At 41.0% G+C, this 23,985-nt stretch overlaps 1 protein-coding gene across 1 annotated transcript in view; it reads left to right on the forward strand.

Annotated features, from left to right (window-relative positions):
- The window catches only part of LOC115125108 (poly(ADP-ribose) glycohydrolase-like), a 45,044-nt gene extending 28,954 nt beyond the window's left edge, over positions 1–16,090 (forward strand). The window contains exons 7-9 of the mRNA XM_065002692.1: positions 6,029–6,134; positions 10,063–10,191; positions 15,828–16,090. Coding sequence (XP_064858764.1) covers positions 6,029–6,134; positions 10,063–10,191; positions 15,828–15,949 — 357 coding nt within the window. The 3' untranslated portion in view covers positions 15,950–16,090. The remainder of the gene's footprint in view (positions 1–6,028; positions 6,135–10,062; positions 10,192–15,827) is intronic.
- The last annotated feature ends 7,895 nt before the right edge of the window (positions 16,091–23,985 follow it).

Raw genomic sequence — 23,985 nt, forward strand, 5'->3', positions numbered from 1 at the left:
TGGTGGCTCTGTGGCTTTGAGTCACTAGTGTATACTGTATTTAAAAAATTGGCTGCGTCTTTGAGAAGCTCTCATTCTCTGCTTCTCGTATCTGGAGTGCTTCTGCTTTTAAGTGAATTTTGTCTTCCGTTGTACTGTAGACACAAATATGAACGTTCTGTAATATTAATGAAAGTGGAAGTGAGGAGGGTGTCAGGGTACCGCTACCGCTCTTTGATGTTCAGCTTTGATCTTCCGTGTGTGTGTGTGTGTGTGTGTGTGTGTGTGTGTGTGTGTGTGTGTGTCCCTTTAAAAAAAAAAAATTATATGCATCAGCGAGAACCTTAATTTATAATTTAAGTTCAAATTAGTCTCGTCACGTTGATTTAATAGAGTTAGTGTCTAGCCGTTGCATACAATCAGACAAAAGACAACGCAATGATCTCGTAATCACTACTGCCAAATGTAAAGTGATCTGAAATGACTCACGTGCGCTGTTCTTCTGGGGTAAACAATAATGAACATTTTGATTCAGGAATGGATCATGTCTATGATTAGCTAGTTAAGGCTCTCTTTTCTTCTGGGGTAAACAATAATGAACATGTTGATTCAGGAATGGATCATGTCTATGATTAGCTAGTTAAGGCTCTCTGTTCTTCTGGGGTAAACAATAATGAACATGTTGATTCAGGAATGGATCATGTCTATGATTAGCTAGTTAAGGCTCTCTGTTTCATTACGATCTCTGCTACTTCCTGCATTAGTCGATCCAACATTTTTTGTTTAACCGGTAAAGTTATTGCGAACACATTTATTATTTTGTCAATTATTTTAGTTTTTACAATAGTAACCTGACCGTGGTGGTTAATTACATCATAAAAAAAACGTATTTATCCATTTCTTCACGTAATATTCTCCGATAGGAAAACGACAATGTGAAATGAAGACGTGAAATGTTGATGTTGTCCCGGTTTCACTTCAGAGAGAAGCTGACCGTTCTGACAGGAAGTGGAAAAATAACCAGGAGATCCTGTTTTGGAGGGTTGTTTAGGAAACGGTCCCATCTGCCCTTTTTAAACCCTAGAATTTACCTCTGGCCTTCCAGGGGAGTGTACATCCCAAATGGCACCCTATTCCCTATATAGTGCACTACTTTCCACGGAATAGGGTGCCATTTGGGATGAAACTGAAAATGGATGTCCAGAGCCCCTTCATATCGTTTAATTTGCTGAGGTATCTCATGTCATGTTAGAGGATGTCAAGTCCATCCGTATCAAAATCCTCCCGTAGCGATGTAAATGGGCTGTAGGGTCTGATAGCTGTAATTGGCAGTTCTACAACATGTGAAGTTGTTAGATGATCGTTTTAAAAATGCATGGTTTATACTCGGGCCAACCGGATCTTTCTTCGGGGGCTTTTAGTTGACACGCAGCGTGCCATTACATTGAATGATGTGCCAAGCTTCAAGCCCGGCAGGCAGTATCCAGTACGTTACATATTCCATTTACGTGTCAATGTATAGGATCCTACTAGAGTTCTCATGATTACATTATGAAACGTACCAGAGATGTGGGACTACACTAAACAGGGATGTGGGACTACACTAAACAGAGATGTGGGACTACACTAAACAGGGATGTGGGACTACACTAAACAGGGATGTGGGACTACACTAAACAGAGATGTGGGACTACACTAAACAGAGATGTGGGACTACACTAACCAGAGATGTGGGACTACACTAACCGGTGACGTGGGACTACACTAAACAGAGATGTGGGACTACACTAACCAGAGATGTGGGACTACACTAACCAGAGATGTGGGACTACACTAACCAGAGATGTGGGACTACACTAAACAGAGATGTGGGACTACACTAAACAGAGATGTGGGACTACACTAAACAGGGATGTGGGACTACACTAAACAGAGATGATGGGACTACACTAAACAGAGATGATGGGACTACACTAACCAGAGATGTGGGACTACACTAAACAGGGATGTGGGACTACACTAAACAGAGATGTGGGACTACACTAAACAGAGATGTGGGACTACACTAAACAGAGATGTGGGACTACACTAAACAGAGATGTGGGACTACACTAAACAGGGATGTGGGACTACACTAAACAGGGATGTGGGACTACACTAAACAGAGATGTGGGACTACACTAAACGGAGATGTGGGACTACACTAAACAGATGTGGGACTACACTAAACAGAGATGTGGGACTACACTAAACAGAGATGTGTGACTACACTAAACAGAGATGTGGGACTACACTAAACAGAGATGTGGGACTACACTAAACAGAGATGTGGGACCACACTAAACAGAGATGTGGGACTACACTAACCAGATGTGGGACTACACTAAACAGAGATGTGGGACTACACTAAACAGAGATGTGGGACTACACTAAACAGATGTGGGACTACACTAAACAGAGATGTGGGACTACACTAAACAGATGTGGGACTACACTAAACAGAGATGTGGGACTACACTAAACAGATGTGGGACTACACGAAACAGAGATGTGGGACTACACTAAACAGATGTGGGACTACACTAAACAGAGATGTGGGACTACACTAAACAGATGTGGGACTACACTAAACAGAGATGTGGGACTACACTAAACAGATGTGGGACTACACTAAACAGAGATGTGGGACTACACTAAACAGATGTGGGACTACACTAAACAGAGATGTTGGACTACACTAAACAGAGATGTTGGACTACACTAAACAGAGATGTGGGACTACACTAAACAGGGATGTGGGACTACACTAAACAGGGATGTGGGACTACACTAAACAGAGATGATGGGACTACACAAAACAGAGATGATGGGACTACACTAAACAGGGATGTGGGACTACACTAAACAGGGATGTGGGACTACACTAAACAGAGATGATGGGACTACACTAAACAGAGATGTGGGACTACACTAAACAGAGATGTGGGACTACACTAAACAGAGATGTGGGACTACACTAAACAGAGATGTGGGACTACACTAAACAGAGATGTGGGACTACACTAACCGGTGACGTGGGACTACACTAAACAGAGATGTGGGACTACACTAACCAGAGATGTGGGACTACACTAACCAGAGATGTGGGACTACACTAAACATAGATGTGGGACTACACTAAACAGAGATGTGGGACTACACTAAACGGATGTGGGACTACACTAAACAGAGATGATGGGACTACACTAAACAGAGATGATGGGACTACACTAACCAGAGATGTGGGACTACACTAAACAGGGATGTGGGACTACACTAAACAGAGATGTGGGACTACACTAAACAGAGATGTGGGACTACACTAAACAGAGATGTGGGACTACACTAAACAGGGATGTGGGACTACACTAAACAGAGATGTGGGACTACACTAAACAGGGATGTGGGACTACACTAAACAGGGATGTGGGACTACACTAAACAGAGATGTGGGACTACACTAAACAGAGATGTGGGACTACACTAAACAGAGATGTGGGACTACACTAAACAGAGATGTGGGACTACACTAAACAGAGATGTGTGACTACACTAAACAGAGATGTGGGACTACACTAAACAGAGATGTGTGACTACACTAAACAGAGATGTGGGACTACACTAAACAGAGATGTGGGACTACACTAAACAGAGATGTGGGACTACACTAAACAGAGATGTGGGACTACACTAACCAGATGTGGGACTACACTAAACAGAGATGTTGGACTACACTAAACAGAGATGTGGGACTACACTAAACAGAGATGTGGGACTACACTAAACAGATGTGGGACTACACTAAACAGAGATGTGGGACTACACTAAACAGATGTGGGACTACACTAAACAGAGATGTGGGACTACACTAAACAGATGTGGGACTACACTAAACAGAGATGTGGGACTACACTAAACAGATGTGGGACTACACTAAACAGAGATGTGGGACTACACTAAACAGATGTGGGACTACACTAAACAGAGATGTTGGACTACACTAAACAGAGATGTTGGACTACACTAAACAGGGATGTGGGACTACACTAACCAGAGATGTGGGACTACACTAAACAGAGATGTTGGACTACACTAAACAGAGATGTTGGACTACACTAAACAGAGATGTGGGACTACACTAAACAGGGATGTGGGACTACACTAAACAGGGATGTGGGACTACACTAAACAGAGATGATGGGACTACACAAAACAGAGATGATGGGACTACACTAAACAGGGATGTGGGACTACACTAAACAGGGATGTGGGACTACACTAAACAGAGATGATGGGACTACACTAAACAGAGATGTGGGACTACACTAAACAGAGATGTGGGACTACACTAAACAGAGATGTGGGACTACACTAAACAGAGATGTGGGACTACACTAACCGGTGACGTGGGACTACACTAAACAGAGATGTGGGACTACACTAACCAGAGATGTGGGACTACACTAACCAGAGATGTGGGACTACACTAAACATAGATGTGGGACTACACTAAACAGAGATGTGGGACTACACTAAACGGATGTGGGACTACACTAAACAGAGATGATGGGACTACACTAAACAGAGATGATGGGACTACACTAACCAGAGATGTGGGACTACACTAAACAGGGATGTGGGACTACACTAAACAGAGATGTGGGACTACACTAAACAGAGATGTGGGACTACACTAAACAGAGATGTGGGACTACACTAAACAGAGATGTGGGACTACACTAAACAGAGATGTGGGACTACACTAAACAGGGATGTGGGACTACACTAAACAGGGATGTGGGACTACACTAAACAGAGATGTGGGACTACACTAAACAGAGATGTGGGACTACACTAAACAGAGATGTGGGACTACACTAAACAGAGATGTGTGACTACACTAAACAGAGATGTGGGACTACACTAAACAGAGATGTGTGACTACACTAAACAGAGATGTGGGACTACACTAAACAGAGATGTGGGACTACACTAAACAGAGATGTGGGACTACACTAAACAGAGATGTGGGACTACACTAACCAGATGTGGGACTACACTAAACAGAGATGTTGGACTACACTAAACAGAGATGTGGGACTACACTAAACAGAGATGTGGGACTACACTAAACAGATGTGGGACTACACTAAACAGAGATGTGGGACTACACTAAACAGATGTGGGACTACACTAAACAGAGATGTGGGACTACACTAAACAGATGTGGGACTACACTAAACAGAGATGTGGGACTACACTAAACAGATGTGGGACTACACTAAACAGAGATGTTGGACTACACTAAACAGAGATGTGGGACTACACTAACCAGAGATGTGGGACTACACTAAACAGAGATGTTGGACTACACTAAACAGAGATGTTGGACTACACTAAACAGAGATGTGGGACTACACTAAACAGGGATGTGGGACTACACTAAACAGGGATGTGGGACTACACTAAACAGAGATGATGGGACTACACTAAACAGAGATGATGGGACTACACTAAACAGGGATGTGGGACTACACTAAACAGGGATGTGGGACTACACTAAACAGAGATGATGGGACTACACTAAACAGAGATGTTGGACTACACTAAACAGAGATGTGGGACTACACTAAACAGAGATGTGGGACTACACTAAACAGAGATGTGGGACTACACTAAACAGAGATGTTGGACTACACTAACCGGTGACGTCGGACTGCGCGAAACGGCCGTCAGAGGAGCAAAAGGCTTCCTTCTGGCTTTAGTGTAGTTCAAGGAGATCTCATCACATTACTACTGGCTGGTACCCAGCCAGGGCCTGCCATGGTCTGATGACTTGACATTCTGTCACATGCGTACTCTCAGCATCGACCAGCCAACTGAGGACTACTTACTGAGGATTTATTTCTCACCAGTGCAATTTACATGGTACCACTTGTCTGAGAAATTTGGTTGCTCTTTTTTTGTGTTTTGTTCTAAATCTTTCTTTCCCCCCCCCTCCATCCTTTAGGCATACTGTGGCTTTTCCCGCCCAGGGGAGAAGAGTCAGGATCTCTCTGCGGTTGCTACAGGAAACTGGGGTTGCGGTGTGTTCGGTGGAGACGCTAGGTTTAAGGGTAAGCATGGGGCAACACTACACTCAAAATGGCTGATTTTACATTTTAGTCATTTAGGAGCCACTCTTATCCACTTCTTGAGGTGGACTGAATGTGCCTGTACTCATTTTGTGTGCCGGTACCATGTTCCGGCCCAAGTTAAGCACCGTTCTTATCCAGGGCAACTTGAATTGAACTAAAGGTAGGTTAAAAAATTAAATAAAACACAAGCACATATCACAATACTTGCTATTTAAACCTTATTAAAAAATATTTAAAAAACATTTTAAAGAATCCATGAATTGTTTAACGTGGTCCAAATTGGACTGTACTGTTGAGTATAGGAGAGAATATGATTAAATCTCCATGAAAAGCCATGCTTTTCAACGGGCCCTGATTTGAGTCCCAAATGGCACCCTATTCCCTATAATGTAGTGTACACCCTATATGGACCATGGCCAAAAGTAGTGTACTGAATAGGGTGCCATTTGGGACGCATTGCCTGTTAGTGTGAACTGGCCCCTCTCTCCGTTAGCCTTGGCTGTGGAATACATTTATTTACTTAATGCCCATTTGTCGCCCGTCATATTGATCAACTGACAACGTTAATATTTTTCATTAACAGTGGAATTGATCGCCTGCCCCAGCCCACCTATCCATTATAGACCTGGGGGCAATTCCACGTTAACGGATTTACGCCGAGGCTCACGATTTTTCACTTAGGAATGTATGCCAAACATAAAACCATTTGATTTCAAAGTTTAACAAACCGTACAACTCTATGCACAAGGACTAACTTTAAATCATTTACACAGTAAAATTGTTTTTATGAACATTTACAGGGAAAAGCTGTGCAGATGCAAATTTTTGTAACAGAATTACGGTAAAATCTCAGGCAGGGGCTCAGAGGAGGATACCACTAGACTACTGCACTACCGCTAACACTTAGCACCCAGTGGTGCTGTGAGGCTAAACTACCGCTAACTCTTAGCACCCAGTGGTGCTGTGAGGCTAAACTACCGCTAACACTTAGCACCCAGTGGTGCTGTGAAGCTAAACTACCGCTAACACTTAGCACCCAGTGGTGCTGTGAGACTAAACTACCGCTAAAACTTAGCACCCAGTGGTGCTGTGAGGCTAAACTACCGCTAACACTTAGCACCCAGTGGTGCTGTGAGACTAAACTACCGCTAACACTTAGCACCCAGTGGTGCTGTGAGGCTAAACTACCGCTAACTCTTAGCACCCACTGGTGCTGTGAGGCTAAACTACCAATAACACATTAGCACCCAGTGGTGCTGTGAGGCTAAACTACTGCTAACACTTAGCACCCAGTGGTGCTGTGAGACTAAACTACCGCTAACACTTAGCACCCAGTGGTGCTGTGAGGCTAAACTACCGCTAACACTTAGCACCCAGTGGTGCTGTGAGACTAAACTACCGCTAACACTTATCACCCAGTGGTGCTGTGAGGCTAAACTACCGCTAACACTTAGCACCCAGTGGTGCTGTGAGACTAAACTACCGCTAACACTTAGCACCCAGTGGTGCCGTGAGGCTAAACTACCGCTAACACTTAGCACCCAGTGGTGCCGTGAGGCTAAACTACCGCTAACACTTAGCACCCAGTGGTGCCGTGAGGCTAAACTACCGCTAACTCTTAGCACCCAGTGGTGCTGTGAGGCTAAACTACCGCTAACACTTAGCACCCAGTGGTGCTGTGAGGCTAAACTACCGCTAAGACTTAGCACCCAGTGGTGCTGTGAGACTGAACTACCGCTAACTCTTAGCACCCACTGGTGCTGTGAGGCTAAACTACCGCTAAAACTTAGCACCCAGTGGTGCTGTGAGGCTAAACTACTGCTAACACTTAGCACCCAGTGGTGCTGTGAGACTAAACTACCGCTAACACTCAGAGTATAATGGCTGTGATGGGAGAAAACGGAATATGGATCAACAACATTGTATTAACCTAAATGACAGAGTGAAAAGAAGGAAGCCTGTACAGACTAAAAAATATTCCGGAACATGCATCTTGTTTGCATGAAAGTAAAACTGCAAAAAATGTGGCGATTACAATGTGTTATGTTGGATTTGCCCCAAACATAACTCATCACTGAGTACCACTCTTCATATTTTCAATCTTGGTGGTGACTGCATCATGTTATGGGTATGCTTGTCATTGACAAGGACTAGGGAGTGTGTTAGGATAAAAATAAACTAAATAGAGCTAAGCAAAATCTGGGAGGTAAACCTGGTTGTCTGCTTTCCAACAGACAATGGGAGTGAAATTCACCTTTCAGCAGGACAATAACCTAAAATAGAAGGCCAAATATACACTGGAGTTGCTTACCAAAACGACATTGAATGTTCTTGAGTGGCCCAGTTATAGTTTTGACATATGACCTGGGTTTTTCTCGCTCAACAGTTTTCCATGTATATGGTCAAGAATGGTCCACCACCCAAAGGACATCCAGCCAACCTGACACAACTGTGAGAAACATTGTAGTCAACATGGGCCAGCATCCCTGTGGAACGCTTTCGACACCTTGTAGAGTTCATACCCCGATTAATTGAGGCTGTTCTGAGGGGAAAAGGAGGGGAGGGGAAACTATCAATGTTAGGAAGGTGTTCCTAATGTTTGGTATATAAAGTGCCTCCAGAAAGTAGTCATACCCCTTGACTTATTCCACATTTTGTTGTTACAGCCTGAATTCAAAATCGATTAAACTTTTTTTAGTTTTTTACAAGTTTGTTAATTAGCCTAGCATCAGTCCTAAACCAAACAAAATGCTTGAAAAGTCAAGGGGTGTGAATACTTTCTGAAGGTACTGTATATATGGTTTATCAGCATGTATTCCAGTTAGTTCATTAGCCTAGCATCGGTCCAGAACAAGTTAGTTAATTAGCCTAGTATCGGTCCAGAATCAGTTAGTTAATTAGCCTAGTATCGGTCCAGAACCAGTTAGTTAGTTAGCCTAGCATCGGTCCAGAACAAGTTAGTTAGTTAGCCTAGCATCGGTCCGGAACCAGTTAGTTAATTAGCCTAGCGTCGGTCCGGAACCAGTTAGTTAATTAGCCTAGCATCGGTCCGGAACCAGTTAGTTAATTAGCCTAGCGTCGGTCCGGAACCAGTTAGTTAATTAGCCTAGCATCGGTCCGGAACCAGTTAGTTAATTAGCCTAGCATCGGTCCGGAACCAGTTAGTTAATTAGCCTAGCATCGGTCCGGAACCAGTTAGTTAATTAGCCTAACGTCAGTCCAGGTCTCTGAAGTCAACTGGCAGTTTTCTTACTCCACTTTCTTCTTAATGACATGCCTCTGGGGGACACAGACACTTAATATAGCCCAATGTTCCCCTCTGTTTACCTGGACTCTCTCTCGAATCGCTCCATCCCATACTTTTAATTGTGGGACAAGTTGAAAGAGTGATGACAATGTAAAACAAGGAGGAAAGGAAAGTCTGAAAGGAGAAGCTTCAGCCCCCCCACCGTGGCAGATGTTTATTCAGCAGCGTTCGTAGCTCGTTACTGTTGCCTCTCTCTGTCGCGGTTTCTTTATTAATAAAGCAGACTTTATTTCCAGACTCTTAATGAAATATTCACAAGGTTCTGGGGCCAGAGCCTGCCTTCCCTTGCTCACACGGTGACTAAGTCTGGCTCCTCAGTGGGGGACTGGGTATTTTAGTAATTTCTTCATTCATTCTGAGCCATGGTGTGTAATATGACAGTTTTAAATGGCGCCGGTTGAATCTGGTTGTATTGTCGCTGTCTTCAGCATGTTTACTCTGACCCTTGTATCATGTCTTGTACTGGTTCTGTAGAAAGTATCGGTCCTGTATAGACAGTTTCTCTCTCTCTCTCTCTGTCTGTCTCCATGTCTCTCACGGTCTCTCCCTCTCTCTCTCTCCGTCCTTCTCTCTCCCCCCTACATCTCTCCACCCCTCCAGCTCTGCTCCAGATTCTGGCAGCCTCTGAGGCAGGCCGAGACGTGGCCTATTTCACCTTTGGTGACAGCGCCCTGATGAAAGACGTCTACGACATGCACTACTTCCTCACACAGAGACACGTCAGCGTCGGTAAGGCACATGCTATCTCCCTATCCACATTACCATGTCCCTAACCCTCACACAGAGACACGTAAGCGTCGGTAAGGCACACGCTATCTCCCTATCCACATTACCATGTCATATCTACTGTATTCCCCTGGCTCACACCAGATCTCCCACTACCATATAGTTCTATACATACAACACTGTCTGGTGTTCTATAGTTCTAGACATACAACACTGTATGGTGTTCTATAGTTCTGTACATACAACACTGTCTGGTGTTCTATAGTTATATACATACAACACTGTCTGGTGTTCTATAGTTCTGTACATACAACACTGTCTGGTGTTCTATAGTTCTGTACATACAACACTGTCTGGTGTTCTATAGTTATATACATACAACACTGTCTGGTGTTCTATAGTTCTGTACATACAACACTGTCTGGTGTTCTATAGTTATATACATACAACACTGTCTAGTGTTCTATAGTTCTATACATACAACACTGTCTGGTGTTCTATAGTTCTATACATACAACACTGTCTGGTGTTCTATACATACAACACTGTCTGGTGTTCTATAATTCTATACATACAACACTGTCTAGTGTTCTATAGTTCTATACATACAACACTGTCTGGTGTTCTATAGTTCTATACATACAACACTGTCTGGTGTTCTATAGTTCTATACATACAACACTGTCTGGTGTTCTATAATTCTATACATACAACACTGTCTGGTGTTCTATAGTTCTATACATACAACACTGTCTGGTGTTCTATAGTTCTATACATACAACACTCTCTAGTGTTCTATAATTCTATACATACAACACTGTCTGGTGTTCTATAATTCTATACATACAACACTCTCTAGTGTTCTATAATTCTATACATACAACACTGTCTGGTGTTCTATAGTTCTATACATACAACACTGTCTGGTGTTCTATAGTTCTATACATACAACACTGTCTGGTGTTCTATAGTTCTATACATACAACACTGTCTAGTGTTCTATAGTTCTATACATACAACACTGTCTGGTGTTCTATAGTTCTATACATACAACACTGTCTGGTGTTCTATAGTTCTATACATACAACACTGTCTAGTGTTCTATAGTTCTATACATACAACACTGTCTGGTGTTCTATAGTTCTATACATACAACACTGTCTGGTGTTCTATAATTCTATACATACAACACTGTCTGTTCTATAGTTCTGGACATACAACACTGTCTAGTGTTCTATACATACAACACTGTCTGGTGTTCTATAGTTCTATACATACAACACTGTCTGGTGTTCTATACATACAACACTGTCTGGTGTTCTATAGTTCTATACATACAACACTGTCTAGTGTTCTATAGTTCTATACATACAACACTGTCTAGTGTTCTATAGTTCTATACATACAACACTGTCTGGTGTTCTATACATACAACACTGTCTGGTGTTGTATAGTTCTATACATACAACACTGTCTGGTGTTCTATAGTTCTATACATACAACACTGTCTGGTGTTCTATAGTTCTATACATACAACACTGTCTGGTGTTCTATAGTTCTATACATACAACACTGTCTAGTGTTCTATAATTCTATACATACAACACTGTCTGGTGTTCTATACATACAACACTGTCTGGTGTTCTATAGTTCTATACATACAACACTGTCTGGTGTTCTATAGTTCTATACATACAACACTGTCTGGTGTTCTATAATTCTATACATTACAACACTGTCTGGTGTTCTATAATTCTATACTGTCACGAACCGGCTCAAAGCCCGTAACAAAGGGAGACAACGTGGAGATAAGGAGTAGCAAAACATATTTATTAACTAAAGCAACTAAGGAAAATATACAATGGTGTGTGTAATCAGTAATCAGTAGTGTAAGTGAGTGTTTTGCATGCATGAATGTGATAATGCAGGGTGTTGAAAGGTGCCAAAGCAAACAAACAAAAGGTCACCAAGAACCACAACACAATCTACATAAGGTGTCTGCCTGGAGAGAGTCTCCTCCATGAATGGGGAAGTGGTGTATTTATCCTGGGAGACACCTGGCCCAGGTGTTTCCCATGTAGCTGACGACCCTCTCAACTCCGCCCACCGGCATCCTAATAAGGAAACAAGAACAAAGACAGAATACGGCAGACAGAGTGGGAGGATCGTCACAATACATACAACACTGTCTGGTGTTCTATACATACAACACTGTCTGGTGTTCTATAGTTCTATACATACAACACTGTCTGGTGTTCTATAGTTCTATACATACAACACTGTCTGGTGTTCTATAGTTCTATACATACAACACTGTCTGGTGTTCTATAGTTCTATACATACAACACTGTCTAGTGTTCTATACATACAACACTGTCTGGTGTTCTATACATACAACACTGTCTGGTGTTCTATACATACAACACTGTCTGGTGTTCTATAGTTCTATACATACAACACTGTCTAGTGTTCTATACATACAACACTGTCTAGTGTTCTATACATACAACACTGTCTGGTGTTCTATACATACAACACTGTCTGGTGTTCTATAGTTCTATACATACAACACTGTCTGGTGTTCTATACATACAACACTGTCTGGTGTTCTATAGTTCTATACATACAACACTGTCTGGTGTTCTATAGTTCTATACATACAACACTGTCTAGTGTTCTATAGTTCTATACATACAACACTGTCTAGTGTTCTATAGTTCTATACATACAACACTGTCTAGTGTTCTATACATACAACACTGTCTGGTGTTCTATAGTTCTAGACATACAACACTGTCTGGTGTTCTATAGTTCTATACATACAACACTGTCTAGTGTTCTATAGTTCTATACATACAACACTGTCTGGTGTTCTATAGTTCTATACATACAACACTGTCTGGTGTTCTATAGTTCTATACATACAACACTGTCTGGTGTTCTATAGTTCTATACATACAACACTGTCTAGTGTTCTATAGTTCTATACATACAACACTGTCTAGTGTTCTATAGTTCTATACATACAACACTGTCTGGTGTTCTATAGTTCTATACATACAACACTGTCTGGTGTTCTATAATTCTATACATACAACACTGTCTGGTGTTCTATACATACAACACTGTCTGGTGTTCTATACATACAACACTGTCTGGTGTTCTATAGTTCTATACATACAACACTGTCTGGTGTTCTATAGTTCTATACATACAACACTGTCTGGTGTTCTATAGTTCTATACATACAACACTGTCTGGTATTCTATAGTTCTATACATACAACACTGTCTGGTGTTCTATAGTTCTATACATACAACACTGTCTGGTGTTCTATAATTCTATACATACAACACTGTCTGGTGTTCTATACATACAACACTGTCTGGTGTTCTATACATACAACACTGTCTGGTGTTCTATAGTTCTATACATACAACACTGTCTGGTGTTCTATAGTTCTATACATACAACACTGTCTGGTATTCTATAGTTCTATACATACAACACTGTCTGGTGTTCTATAGTTCTATACATACAACACTGTCTAGTGTTCTATAGTTCTATACATACAACACTGTCTGGTGTTCTATAGTTCTATACATACAACACTGTCTGGTGTTCTATAGTTCTATACATACAACACTGTCTGGTGTTCTATAGTTCTATACATACAACACTGTCTAGTGTTCTATACATACAACACTGTCTGGTGTTCTATAGTTCTATACATACAACACTGCCTGGTGTTCTATAGTTCTATACATACAACACTGTCTGGTGTTCTGTAGTTCTATACATACAACACTGGTGTTCTATAGTTCTATACATACAACACTGTCTGGTGTTCTGTAGTTCTATACATACAACACTGTCTGGTATTCTATAGTTCTATACATACAACACTGTCTGGTGTTCTATAGTTCTATACATACAACACTGTCTGGTGTTCTATACATACAACACTGTCTGGTGTTCTATAGTTCTATACATACAACACTGTCTGGTGTTCTATAATTCTATACATACAACACTGTCTGGTGTTCTATAATTCTATACATACAACACTGTCTGGTGTTCTATAGTTCTGGACATACAACACTGTCTGGTGTTCTATAGTTCTATACATACAACACTGTCTGGTGTTCTATAGTTCTATACATACAACACTGTCTGGTGTTCTATAGTTCTATACATACAACACTGTCTAGTGTTCTATAGTTCTATACATACAACACTGTCTGGTGTTCTATAGTTCTATACATACAACACTGTCTAGTGTTCTATAGTTCTATACATACAACACTGTCTGGTGTTCTATAGTTCTATACATACAACACTGTCTGGTGTTCTGTAGTTCTATACATACAACACTGTCTGGTGTTCTATACATACAACACTGTCTGGTGTTCTATAGTTCTATACATACAACACTGCCTGGTGTTCTATAATTCTATACATACAACACTGTCTGGTGTTCTATACATACAACACTGTCTGGTGTTCTATACATACAACACTGTCTGGTGTTCTATACATACAACACTGTCTGGTGTTCTATAGTTCTATACATACAACACTGTCTGGTGTTCTATAGTTCTATACATACAACACTGTCTGGTGTTCTATACATACAACACTGTCTGGTGTTCTATAATTCTATACATACAACACTGTCTGGTATTCTATAGTTCTATACATACAACACTGTCTGGTATTCTATAGTTCTATACATACAACACTGTCTGGTGTTCTATAGTTCTATACATACAACACTGTCTGGTGTTCTATAGTTCTATACATACAACACTGTCTAGTGTTCTATACATACAACACTGTCTGGTGTTCTATAGTTCTATACATACAACACTGTCTGGTGTTCTATAGTTCTATACATACAACACTGTCTGGTGTTCTGTAGTTCTATACATACAACACTGTCTGGTGTTCTGTAGTTCTATACATACAACACTGTCTGGTGTTCTGTAGTTCTATACATACAACACTGTCTAGTGTTCTGTAGTTCTTAACATACAACACTGTCTGGTGTTCTATAGTTCTATACATACAACACTGTCTGGTGTTCTGTAGTTCTATACATACAACACTGTCTAGTGTTCTGTAGTTCTTGACATACAACACTGTCTAGTGTTCTGTAGTTCTTGACATACAACACTGTCTAGTGTTCTGTAGTTCTTGACATACAACACTGTCTAGTGTTCTATAGTTCTAGACATACAACACTGTCTGGTGTTCTATAATTCTATACATACAACACTGTCCGGTGTTCTATAGTTCTATACATACAACACTGTCTAGTGTTCTATAGTTCTATACATACAACACTGTCTAGTGTTCTGTAGTTCTATACATACACCACTGTCTGGTGTTCTATAGTTCTATACATACAACATTGACATGTATGCAGTATTTTGCACATTGCAATGGCATACATCTTACTATATTGGTTATAGAATTATGTAATTTTGGTAAGCAATTCGCTTTATTAAATCACAAACTGTAAAATCAATTAGAATTGCAATACTATTTGTTTATATTTGCCCTCTGCTAAATTCTCTGCTGTGGTTGTTTGGTGAATGAATGATGTATCTGACATAGTCTCTGTCTCTGTCTCATAGGGGCTCTGTACAGTTTGCTGGGTCAGTACTACAGCTCAATGTGTCAGAGCTGCTTCACCCGCTGTCCCGACGTCAGCCTCTACTCCTTCATCTACCAGGAGGCCAGCTCTGTCTCCCCCTAGACCAGAAACACACACGCAGGTCGGCTCCCCCTAGAAGATCCGAGACGCCACGTCACGCAGCTCTGTCTCCCCCTAGACCAGAAACACACACACAGGTCGGCTCCGCCTAGAAGACCGTAGATGCCCCCCCCCCCCCCCCCCCCGGACACAAAACAAGCGCTGTGCCCCGCGAGAGATTCCAGTGGAAGTTTGTCTTGTCATTCTGCTACTGGTAGCTGATACGCACATGGATAGAGATTCAATGTGTTGAGATTTGTGATTTGGAATGGTAAAGCCAAAGGCTGTCATCCGTCTTGTGAGTGTGTCATGTTTCCTTGGTTTTACCCCCCTCATAAATCCAGACTAAATGAATCAGTTGTCAGAAATTCAGTTTATGGAAAGAATGAATAGAGCTGTTCTTAGAGAGGATTTTTTTTTTAAATAAAAAAATGTTTTAATTTGATAATAGGGAAATGATCTTCAGTCTTTGGCTGGTTACTCTGTTCTGCACTGGAGAGAAGCTGACTCTGTGTGGGGATGATCACTTGAAGTGTGTGCCGTAATCATTTATTTTATTTTCAAATATTTCAGATTATCATGGGCCTAGCCATGGTCCTCTAAGTGGATATATTACCATGGGCCTAGCCATGGTCCTCTAAGTGGATATATTACCATGGGCCTAGCCATGGTCCTCTAAGTGGATATATTACCATGGGCCTAGCCATGGTCCTCTAAGTGGATATATTACCATGGGCCTAGCCGTGGTCCTCTAAATGGATATATTACCATGGGCCTAGCCGTGGTCCTCTAAGTGGATATATTACCATGGGCCTAACCGTGGTCCTCGAAGTGGATATATTACCATGGGCCTAACCGTGGTCCTCGAAGTGGATATATTACCATGGGCCTAGCCATGGTCCTCTAAGTGGATATATTACCATGGGCCTAGCCATGGTCCTCTAAGTGGATATATTACCATGGGCCTAGCCATGGTCCTCTAAGTGGATATATTACCATGGGCCTAGCCGTGGTCCTCTAAGTGGATATATTACCATGGGCCTAGCCATGGTCCTCTAAGTGGATATATTACCATGGGCCTAGCCATGGTCCTCTAAGTGGATATATTACCATGGGCCTAGCCGTGGTCCTCTAAATGGATATATTACCATGGGCCTAGCCGTGGTCCTCTAAGTGGATATATTACCATGGGCCTAACCGTGGTCCTCGAAGTGGATATATTTCCATGGGCCTAACCGTGGTCCTCGAAGTGGATATATTACCATGGGCCTAGCCATGGTCCTCTAAGTGGATATATTACCATGGGCCTAGCCATGGTCCTCTAAGTGGATATATTACCATGGGCCTAGCCATGGTCCTCTAAGTGGATATATTACCATGGGCCTAGCCGTGGTCCTCTAAGTGGATATATTACCATGGGCCTAGCCATGGTCCTCTAAGTGGATATATTACCATGGGCCTAGCCATGGTCCTCTAAGTGGATATATTACCATGGGTGAGAAGCCATGGTCCTCTAAGTGGATATATTACCATGGGCCTAGCCGTGGTCCTCTAAGTGGATATATTACCATGGGCCTAGCCGTGGTCCTCTAAGTGGATATATTACCATGGGCCTAGCCATGGTCCTCTAAGTGGATATATTACCATGGGCCTAGCCGTGGTCCTCTAAGTGGATATATTACCATGGGCCTAGCCGTGGTCCTCTAAGTGGATATATTACCATGGGCCTAGCCGTGGTCCTCTAAATGGATATATTACCATGGGCCTAGCCGTGGTCCTCTAAGTGGATATATTACCATGGGCCTAGCCGTGGTCCTCTAAGTGGATATATTACCATGGTCCTCTAAGTGGATATATTACCATGGCCTCCATTCAGTGGATATATTACCATGGCCTCCATTCAGTGGATATATTACCATGGCCTCCATTCAGTGGATATATTACCATGGCCTCCATTCAGTGGATATATTACCATGGCCTCCATTCAGTGGATATATTACCATGGCCTCCATTCAGTGGATATATTACCATGGCCTCCATTCAGTGGATATATTACCATGGCCTCCATTCAGTGGATATATTACCATGGCCCTAGCCGTGGGCTTAAGTGGATATATTTGTTATTTTTGTGCCACATACAGGAAATAATGTGAACAAGTGTACTTAATGACACCCTGTCCAATAATATAATTAGATTTTCAACTCTTAAGTAGTAGTCTGACTGTAGGAAAAGTGATTTATTAAGATAATGCTGTATGCCTCAACATCTTAAAACATTGAAAAGTGAGAAATTGGTTTTGAATTGTTTTGTGTGATTATGGATTTTTGGGGGGAGGGATAATTCATTAAAAATATGTAACTCGTTTTATACGAATATTGTTTGTTTTTTTACTTTGTAATGTGATCCTAGGAACCCATATTGAATATAACATCTGCCTGCACTGTCTTTCAAATGTCCTTTTTCAGACCTAAATTATTCACAGAAACAATGGTGCAGGTTAAATTAACATACCTTATCCTCAATGACTAATGGTGCAGGTTAAATTAAAATATACCTTATCCTCAATGACTAATGGTACAGGTTAAATTAAAATATACCTTATCCTCAATGACTAATGGTACAGGTTAATTAAAATATACCTTATCCTCAATGACTAATGGTACAGGTTAAATTAAAATATACCTTATCCTCAATGACTAATGGTGCAGGTTAAATTAAAATATACCTTATCCTCAATGTCTAATGGTACAGGTTAAATTAAAATATACCTTAACCTCAATGACTAATGGTACAGGTTAAATTAACATACCTTATCCTCAATGACTAATGGTGCAGGTTAAATTAAAATATACCTTATCCTCAATGACTAATGGTACAGGTTAAATTAACATACCTTATCCTCAATGACTAATGGTGCAGGTTAAATTAAAATATACCTTATCCTCAATGTCTAATGGTGCAGGTTAAAATGTAACCGTACCTGACCGATTGGTTCGATTCGGTCTTATGTAGCAAAAATTGAAATCGTTTTTTTTACATTGGATAAAAGTAGAGACTCAGAACTAGAAAAATGGTATATCAGACACTACAGTTGAGGAACAATGGGAAAGTTATTCTGCTTTGAAAGTTGATAAACTGTAACCACCATTCAGCATCGTTCACATCCTCTCAAGCTTTAGCCCCACCCATCTCTTTAAGGATTCATTTAAACTGAGTTTAGTAAATGTCAATCTAGGAAACCAGGCAATTAAAAGCAACTTTCAATACAATGTTTTGGTTCGTTTCTAGCTTGTTAGCTAATGTTAAGTTAGCTGGCTATCCGGGTTCAAATATTGACTATATCATAGCTGACAATGTCTTAACTTTAGCTAATTTGTATTCATTACTAAAGGAAAATAAACTCGCAACAAGATCATTATTTACAAGTTAATGCCGAGCTAATGACAAATGACTTCCGGTTGTGAGTGTGATGCAATAAAAGCAGAGCATTCTACTGGAGAATTTTAGAACTTGGACACTGTCTCGTTGGCCTAACGCTATGTCCTAATTTGACTTTGGCGCAGGTCATGTTGTTCTTCACATTAGTCTCTAGTAAACACACACTATATCAAATCAAATCTATGTTTATTTGTCATATGGACAGGATACAGAAAGTGTCAACGGTACAGTGAAATGGTCACTTGCACAGTGGAGTCTTTTGTTTAGACCTGTAGGTAGCTAGCTAGCTAAACAATTAACCATAATTCCAACTCATAACGTTACTACCATGCATGAATTTGCAGGTAGCTAAAGCTAACCAACTAGCTAGCTAGCTAACATTAGTCTATAACTAGCAATGCAAATGGATTTCTGAGAAGCAAATAATATTACTACACAGATCATACACATAACGTTAGCTCGCAAGCCAGCCACCTAACATCAGCTAGCTAGCTAACTAACAGTACGCTTTAACTTGCAATGAAAACAACTTTCTGACAAAATTAGATATTATACATATCTAAAAATGTAGCTAGACTCTTACCCGTTCACATGGATGGATGCTTCTTCCTCTCTGTCACGGATGCCATGGTTACCCTTAGTTTGATGATGTAATCCGGGAGATAGGTGTTTTGTGTGTTCTCTTTTCGACTCCCTCCACATATTTGCAATCAAACGGCAGAATCTTCTCGATCTCGTTAGCTGTCATGCTCTGCTTCCACCGGGCATTCCACTGATTTCAAAACTCGGTCAACTTATTTCCTCGTCATCTTATTCCTTTTCAGACTCCGAGAGAGTCAGTATGGCACAATCGTCCTCCAGAAAGTGGAGATCATTAGCAACACTTTTGAAGGTCTTTGTGGTATCTTTTTCAAAAAAGCCACGTTAGAAAGGATTATCTATACATAATGAGCAGCTCATGTTATAGACAGAAGCATGCTACATGGTAGACCAATCCAAACTCATCTCTCAGCATGTCCCGCCCATCCATTATCTCAGCCAATCATGGCTAGCGGGAAGATTCCTGTCTTTTTCTGTTGCTAAACCAACTATGCAAGTCATTTAACAATTTGATTCGTATTTAAAGATGGCATACACTTTTGTTGTTAAGGCTCTTGCAAGTTTACATGTTCCAGAAGGCATTTCTGCCCAAAAATGCATTTCTATTTTTATTTTTTTTGTTTAATTTCAAACGGTTCTCCTGATATGTAGTGAAGTGAGACATACACCTAGTTTCCTGAAATGAGTCACATACCTTAACAACCTCATTGACTGATGGTGCAGGTTGAAATAGAACCATACCTTAACAACCTCATTGACTGATGGTTCAGGTTGAAATAGAACCATACCTTAACAACCTCATTGACTGATGGTGCAGGTTGAAATAGAACCATACCTTAACAACCTCATTGACTGATGGTGCAGGTTAAAATAGAACCATACCTTAACCTCATTGACTGATGGTGCAGGTTAAAATAGAACCATACCTTAACAACCTCATTGACTGATGGTTCAGGTTGAAATAGAACCATACCTTAACCTCGTTGACTGATGGTGCAGGTTGAAATAGAACCATACCTTAACCTCATTGACTGATGGTTCAGGTTAAAATAGAACCATACCTTAACAACCTCATTGACTGATGGTGCAGGTTGAAATATAACCATACCTTAACCTCATTGACTGATGGTGCAGGTTGAAACAACCTCATTGACTGATGGTGCAGGTTAAAATAGAACCATACCTTAACCTCATTGACTGATGGTGCAGGTTGAAATAGAACCATACCTTAACCTCATTGACTGATGGTGCAGGTTAAAATAGAACCATACCTTAACCTCATTGACTGATGGTGCAGGTTGAAATAGAACCATACCTTAACAACCTCGTTGACTGATGGTGCAGGTTGAAATAGAACCATACCTTAACCTCGTTTACTGATGGTGCAGGTTGAAATAGAACCATACCTTAACCTCATTGACTGATGGTGCAGGTTAAAATAGAACCATACCTTAACAACCTCATTGACTGATGGTGCAGGTTGAAAAAGAGCCATACCTTAACAACATCATTGACTGATGGTGCAGGTTAAAATAGAACCATACCTTAACCTCATTGACTGATGGTGCAGGTTGAAATAGAACCATACCTTAACAACCTCATTGACTGATGGTGCAGGTTGAAATAGAACCATACCTTAACAACCTCGTTGACTGATGGTGCAGGTTGAAATAGAACCATACCTTAACCTCATTGACTGATGGTGCAGGTTGAAATAGAACCATACCTTAACCTCATTGACTGATGTTGCAGGTTGAAATAGAACCATACCTTAACCTCGTTGACTGATGGTGCAGGTTGAAATAGAACCATACCTTAACAACCTCATTGACTGATGGTGCAGGTTGAAATAGAACCATACCTTAACCTCATTGACTGATGGTGCAGGTTAAAATAGAACCATACCTTAACCTCATTGACTGATGGTGCAGGTTAAAATAGAACCATACCTTAACAACCTCATTGACTGATGGTTCAGGTTGAAATAGAACCATACCTTAACCTCGTTGACTGATGGTGCAGGTTGAAATAGAACCATACCTTAACCTCATTGACTGATGGTTCAGGTTAAAATAGAACCATACCTTAACAACCTCATTGACTGATGGTGCAGGTTGAAATATAACCATACCTTAACCTCATTGACTGATGGTGCAGGTTGAAATAGAACCATACCTTAACCTCATTGACTGATGGTGCAGGTTGAAACAACCTCATTGACTGATGGTGCAGGTTAAAATAGAACCATACCTTAACCTCATTGACTGATGGTGCAGGTTGAAATAGAACCATACCTTAACCTCATTGACTGATGGTGCAGGTTAAAATATAACCATACCTTAACCTCATTGACTGATGGTGCAGGTTGAAATAGAACCATACCTTAACAACCTCGTTGACTGATGGTGCAGGTTGAAATAGAACCATACCTTAACCTCGTTTACTGATGGTGCAGGTTGAAATAGAACCATACCTTAACCTCATTGACTGATGGTGCAGGTTAAAATAGAACCATACCTTAACAACCTCATTGACTGATGGTGCAGGTTGAAAAAGAGCCATACCTTAACAACCTCATTGACTGATGGTGCAGGTTAAAATAGAACCATACCTTAACCTCATTGACTGATGGTGCAGGTTGAAATAGAACCATACCTTAACAACCTCATTGACTGATGGTGCAGGTTGAAATAGAACCATACCTTAACAACCTCGTTGACTGATGGTGCAGGTTGAAATAGAACCATACCTTAACCTCATTGACTGATGGTGCAGGTTGAAATAGAACCATACCTTAACCTCATTGACTGATGTTGCAGGTTGAAATAGAACCATACCTTAACCTCATTGACTGATGGTGCAGGTTGAAATAGAACCATACCTTAACCTCATTGACTGATGGTGCAGGTTTAAATAGAACCATACCTTAACCTCATTGACTGATGGTGCAGGTTGAAATAGAACCATACCTTAACCTCATTGACTGATGGTGCAGGTTGAAATAGAACCATACCTTAACAACCTCATTGACTGATGGTGCAGGTTGAAATAGAACCATACCGTAACAACCTCATTGACTGATGGTTCTATTCTGGTGGACGTCAGTCTATAGACAGGTTATATTTATTTAGCCTTTATTTTGACAAGGAATTGATAATGAGTCTAGGGTCTGTTTTACAGATGAGCCCTGCATAAATACAACAAAGACATTCAATATACAAAATTACAAAAGATATTAAGAAAACAAGACACATTTATCAACATAAAGGTCTCTGGTCATTACTCTGAATTGACAGAGGGACCAGAACATCTAATTTCAGAGCTTTTTTTTTAAAGCAGCTTTACCCAACTCTGTGGAGACCGAAGGGGCCTCCAGTGTTATCCAAGCATGAAACCGGGATTGGTCATTTTTAAGTCTAAATTGAATTAATGATGATAGATACATAAGAAGTTTCTGCATGAGTGTTGTGTAGATAAACACAAGAGAATGCTGCTCTTTCCTTACATACAAAGAGGGCCAACCTATGTTTTGATACAAAACACGATGGTAAGTTCTAGAACCTTCACCAGTAATAAACCTTAGGGAACAATGGTGAGTTCTAGAACCATCACCAGTAATAAACCTTAGGGAACAATGGTGAGTTCTAGAACCATCACCAGTAATAAACCGTAAGGAACAATGGTGAGTTCTAGAATCATCACCAGTAATACACCTTAGGGAACAATGGTGAGTTCTAGAACCATCACCAGTAATAAACCTTAGGGAACAATGGTGAGTTCTAGAAGGTTATATCCTTCCTGTTTGGCCCTGTCCGGGGGTGTCCTCGGATGGGGCCACAGTGTCTCCTGACCCCTCCTGTCTCAGCCTCCAGTATTTATGCTGCATTAGTTTATGTGTCGGGGGGCTAGGGTCAGTTTGTTATATCTGGAGTACTTCTCCTGTCCTATTCGGTGTCCTGTGTGAATCTAAGTGTGCGTTCTCTAATTCTCTCCTTCTCTC

Source organism: Oncorhynchus nerka, linkage group LG16 (assembly GCF_034236695.1).
Source record: "Oncorhynchus nerka isolate Pitt River linkage group LG16, Oner_Uvic_2.0, whole genome shotgun sequence".
Lineage (NCBI taxonomy): Eukaryota > Metazoa > Chordata > Actinopteri > Salmoniformes > Salmonidae > Oncorhynchus > Oncorhynchus nerka.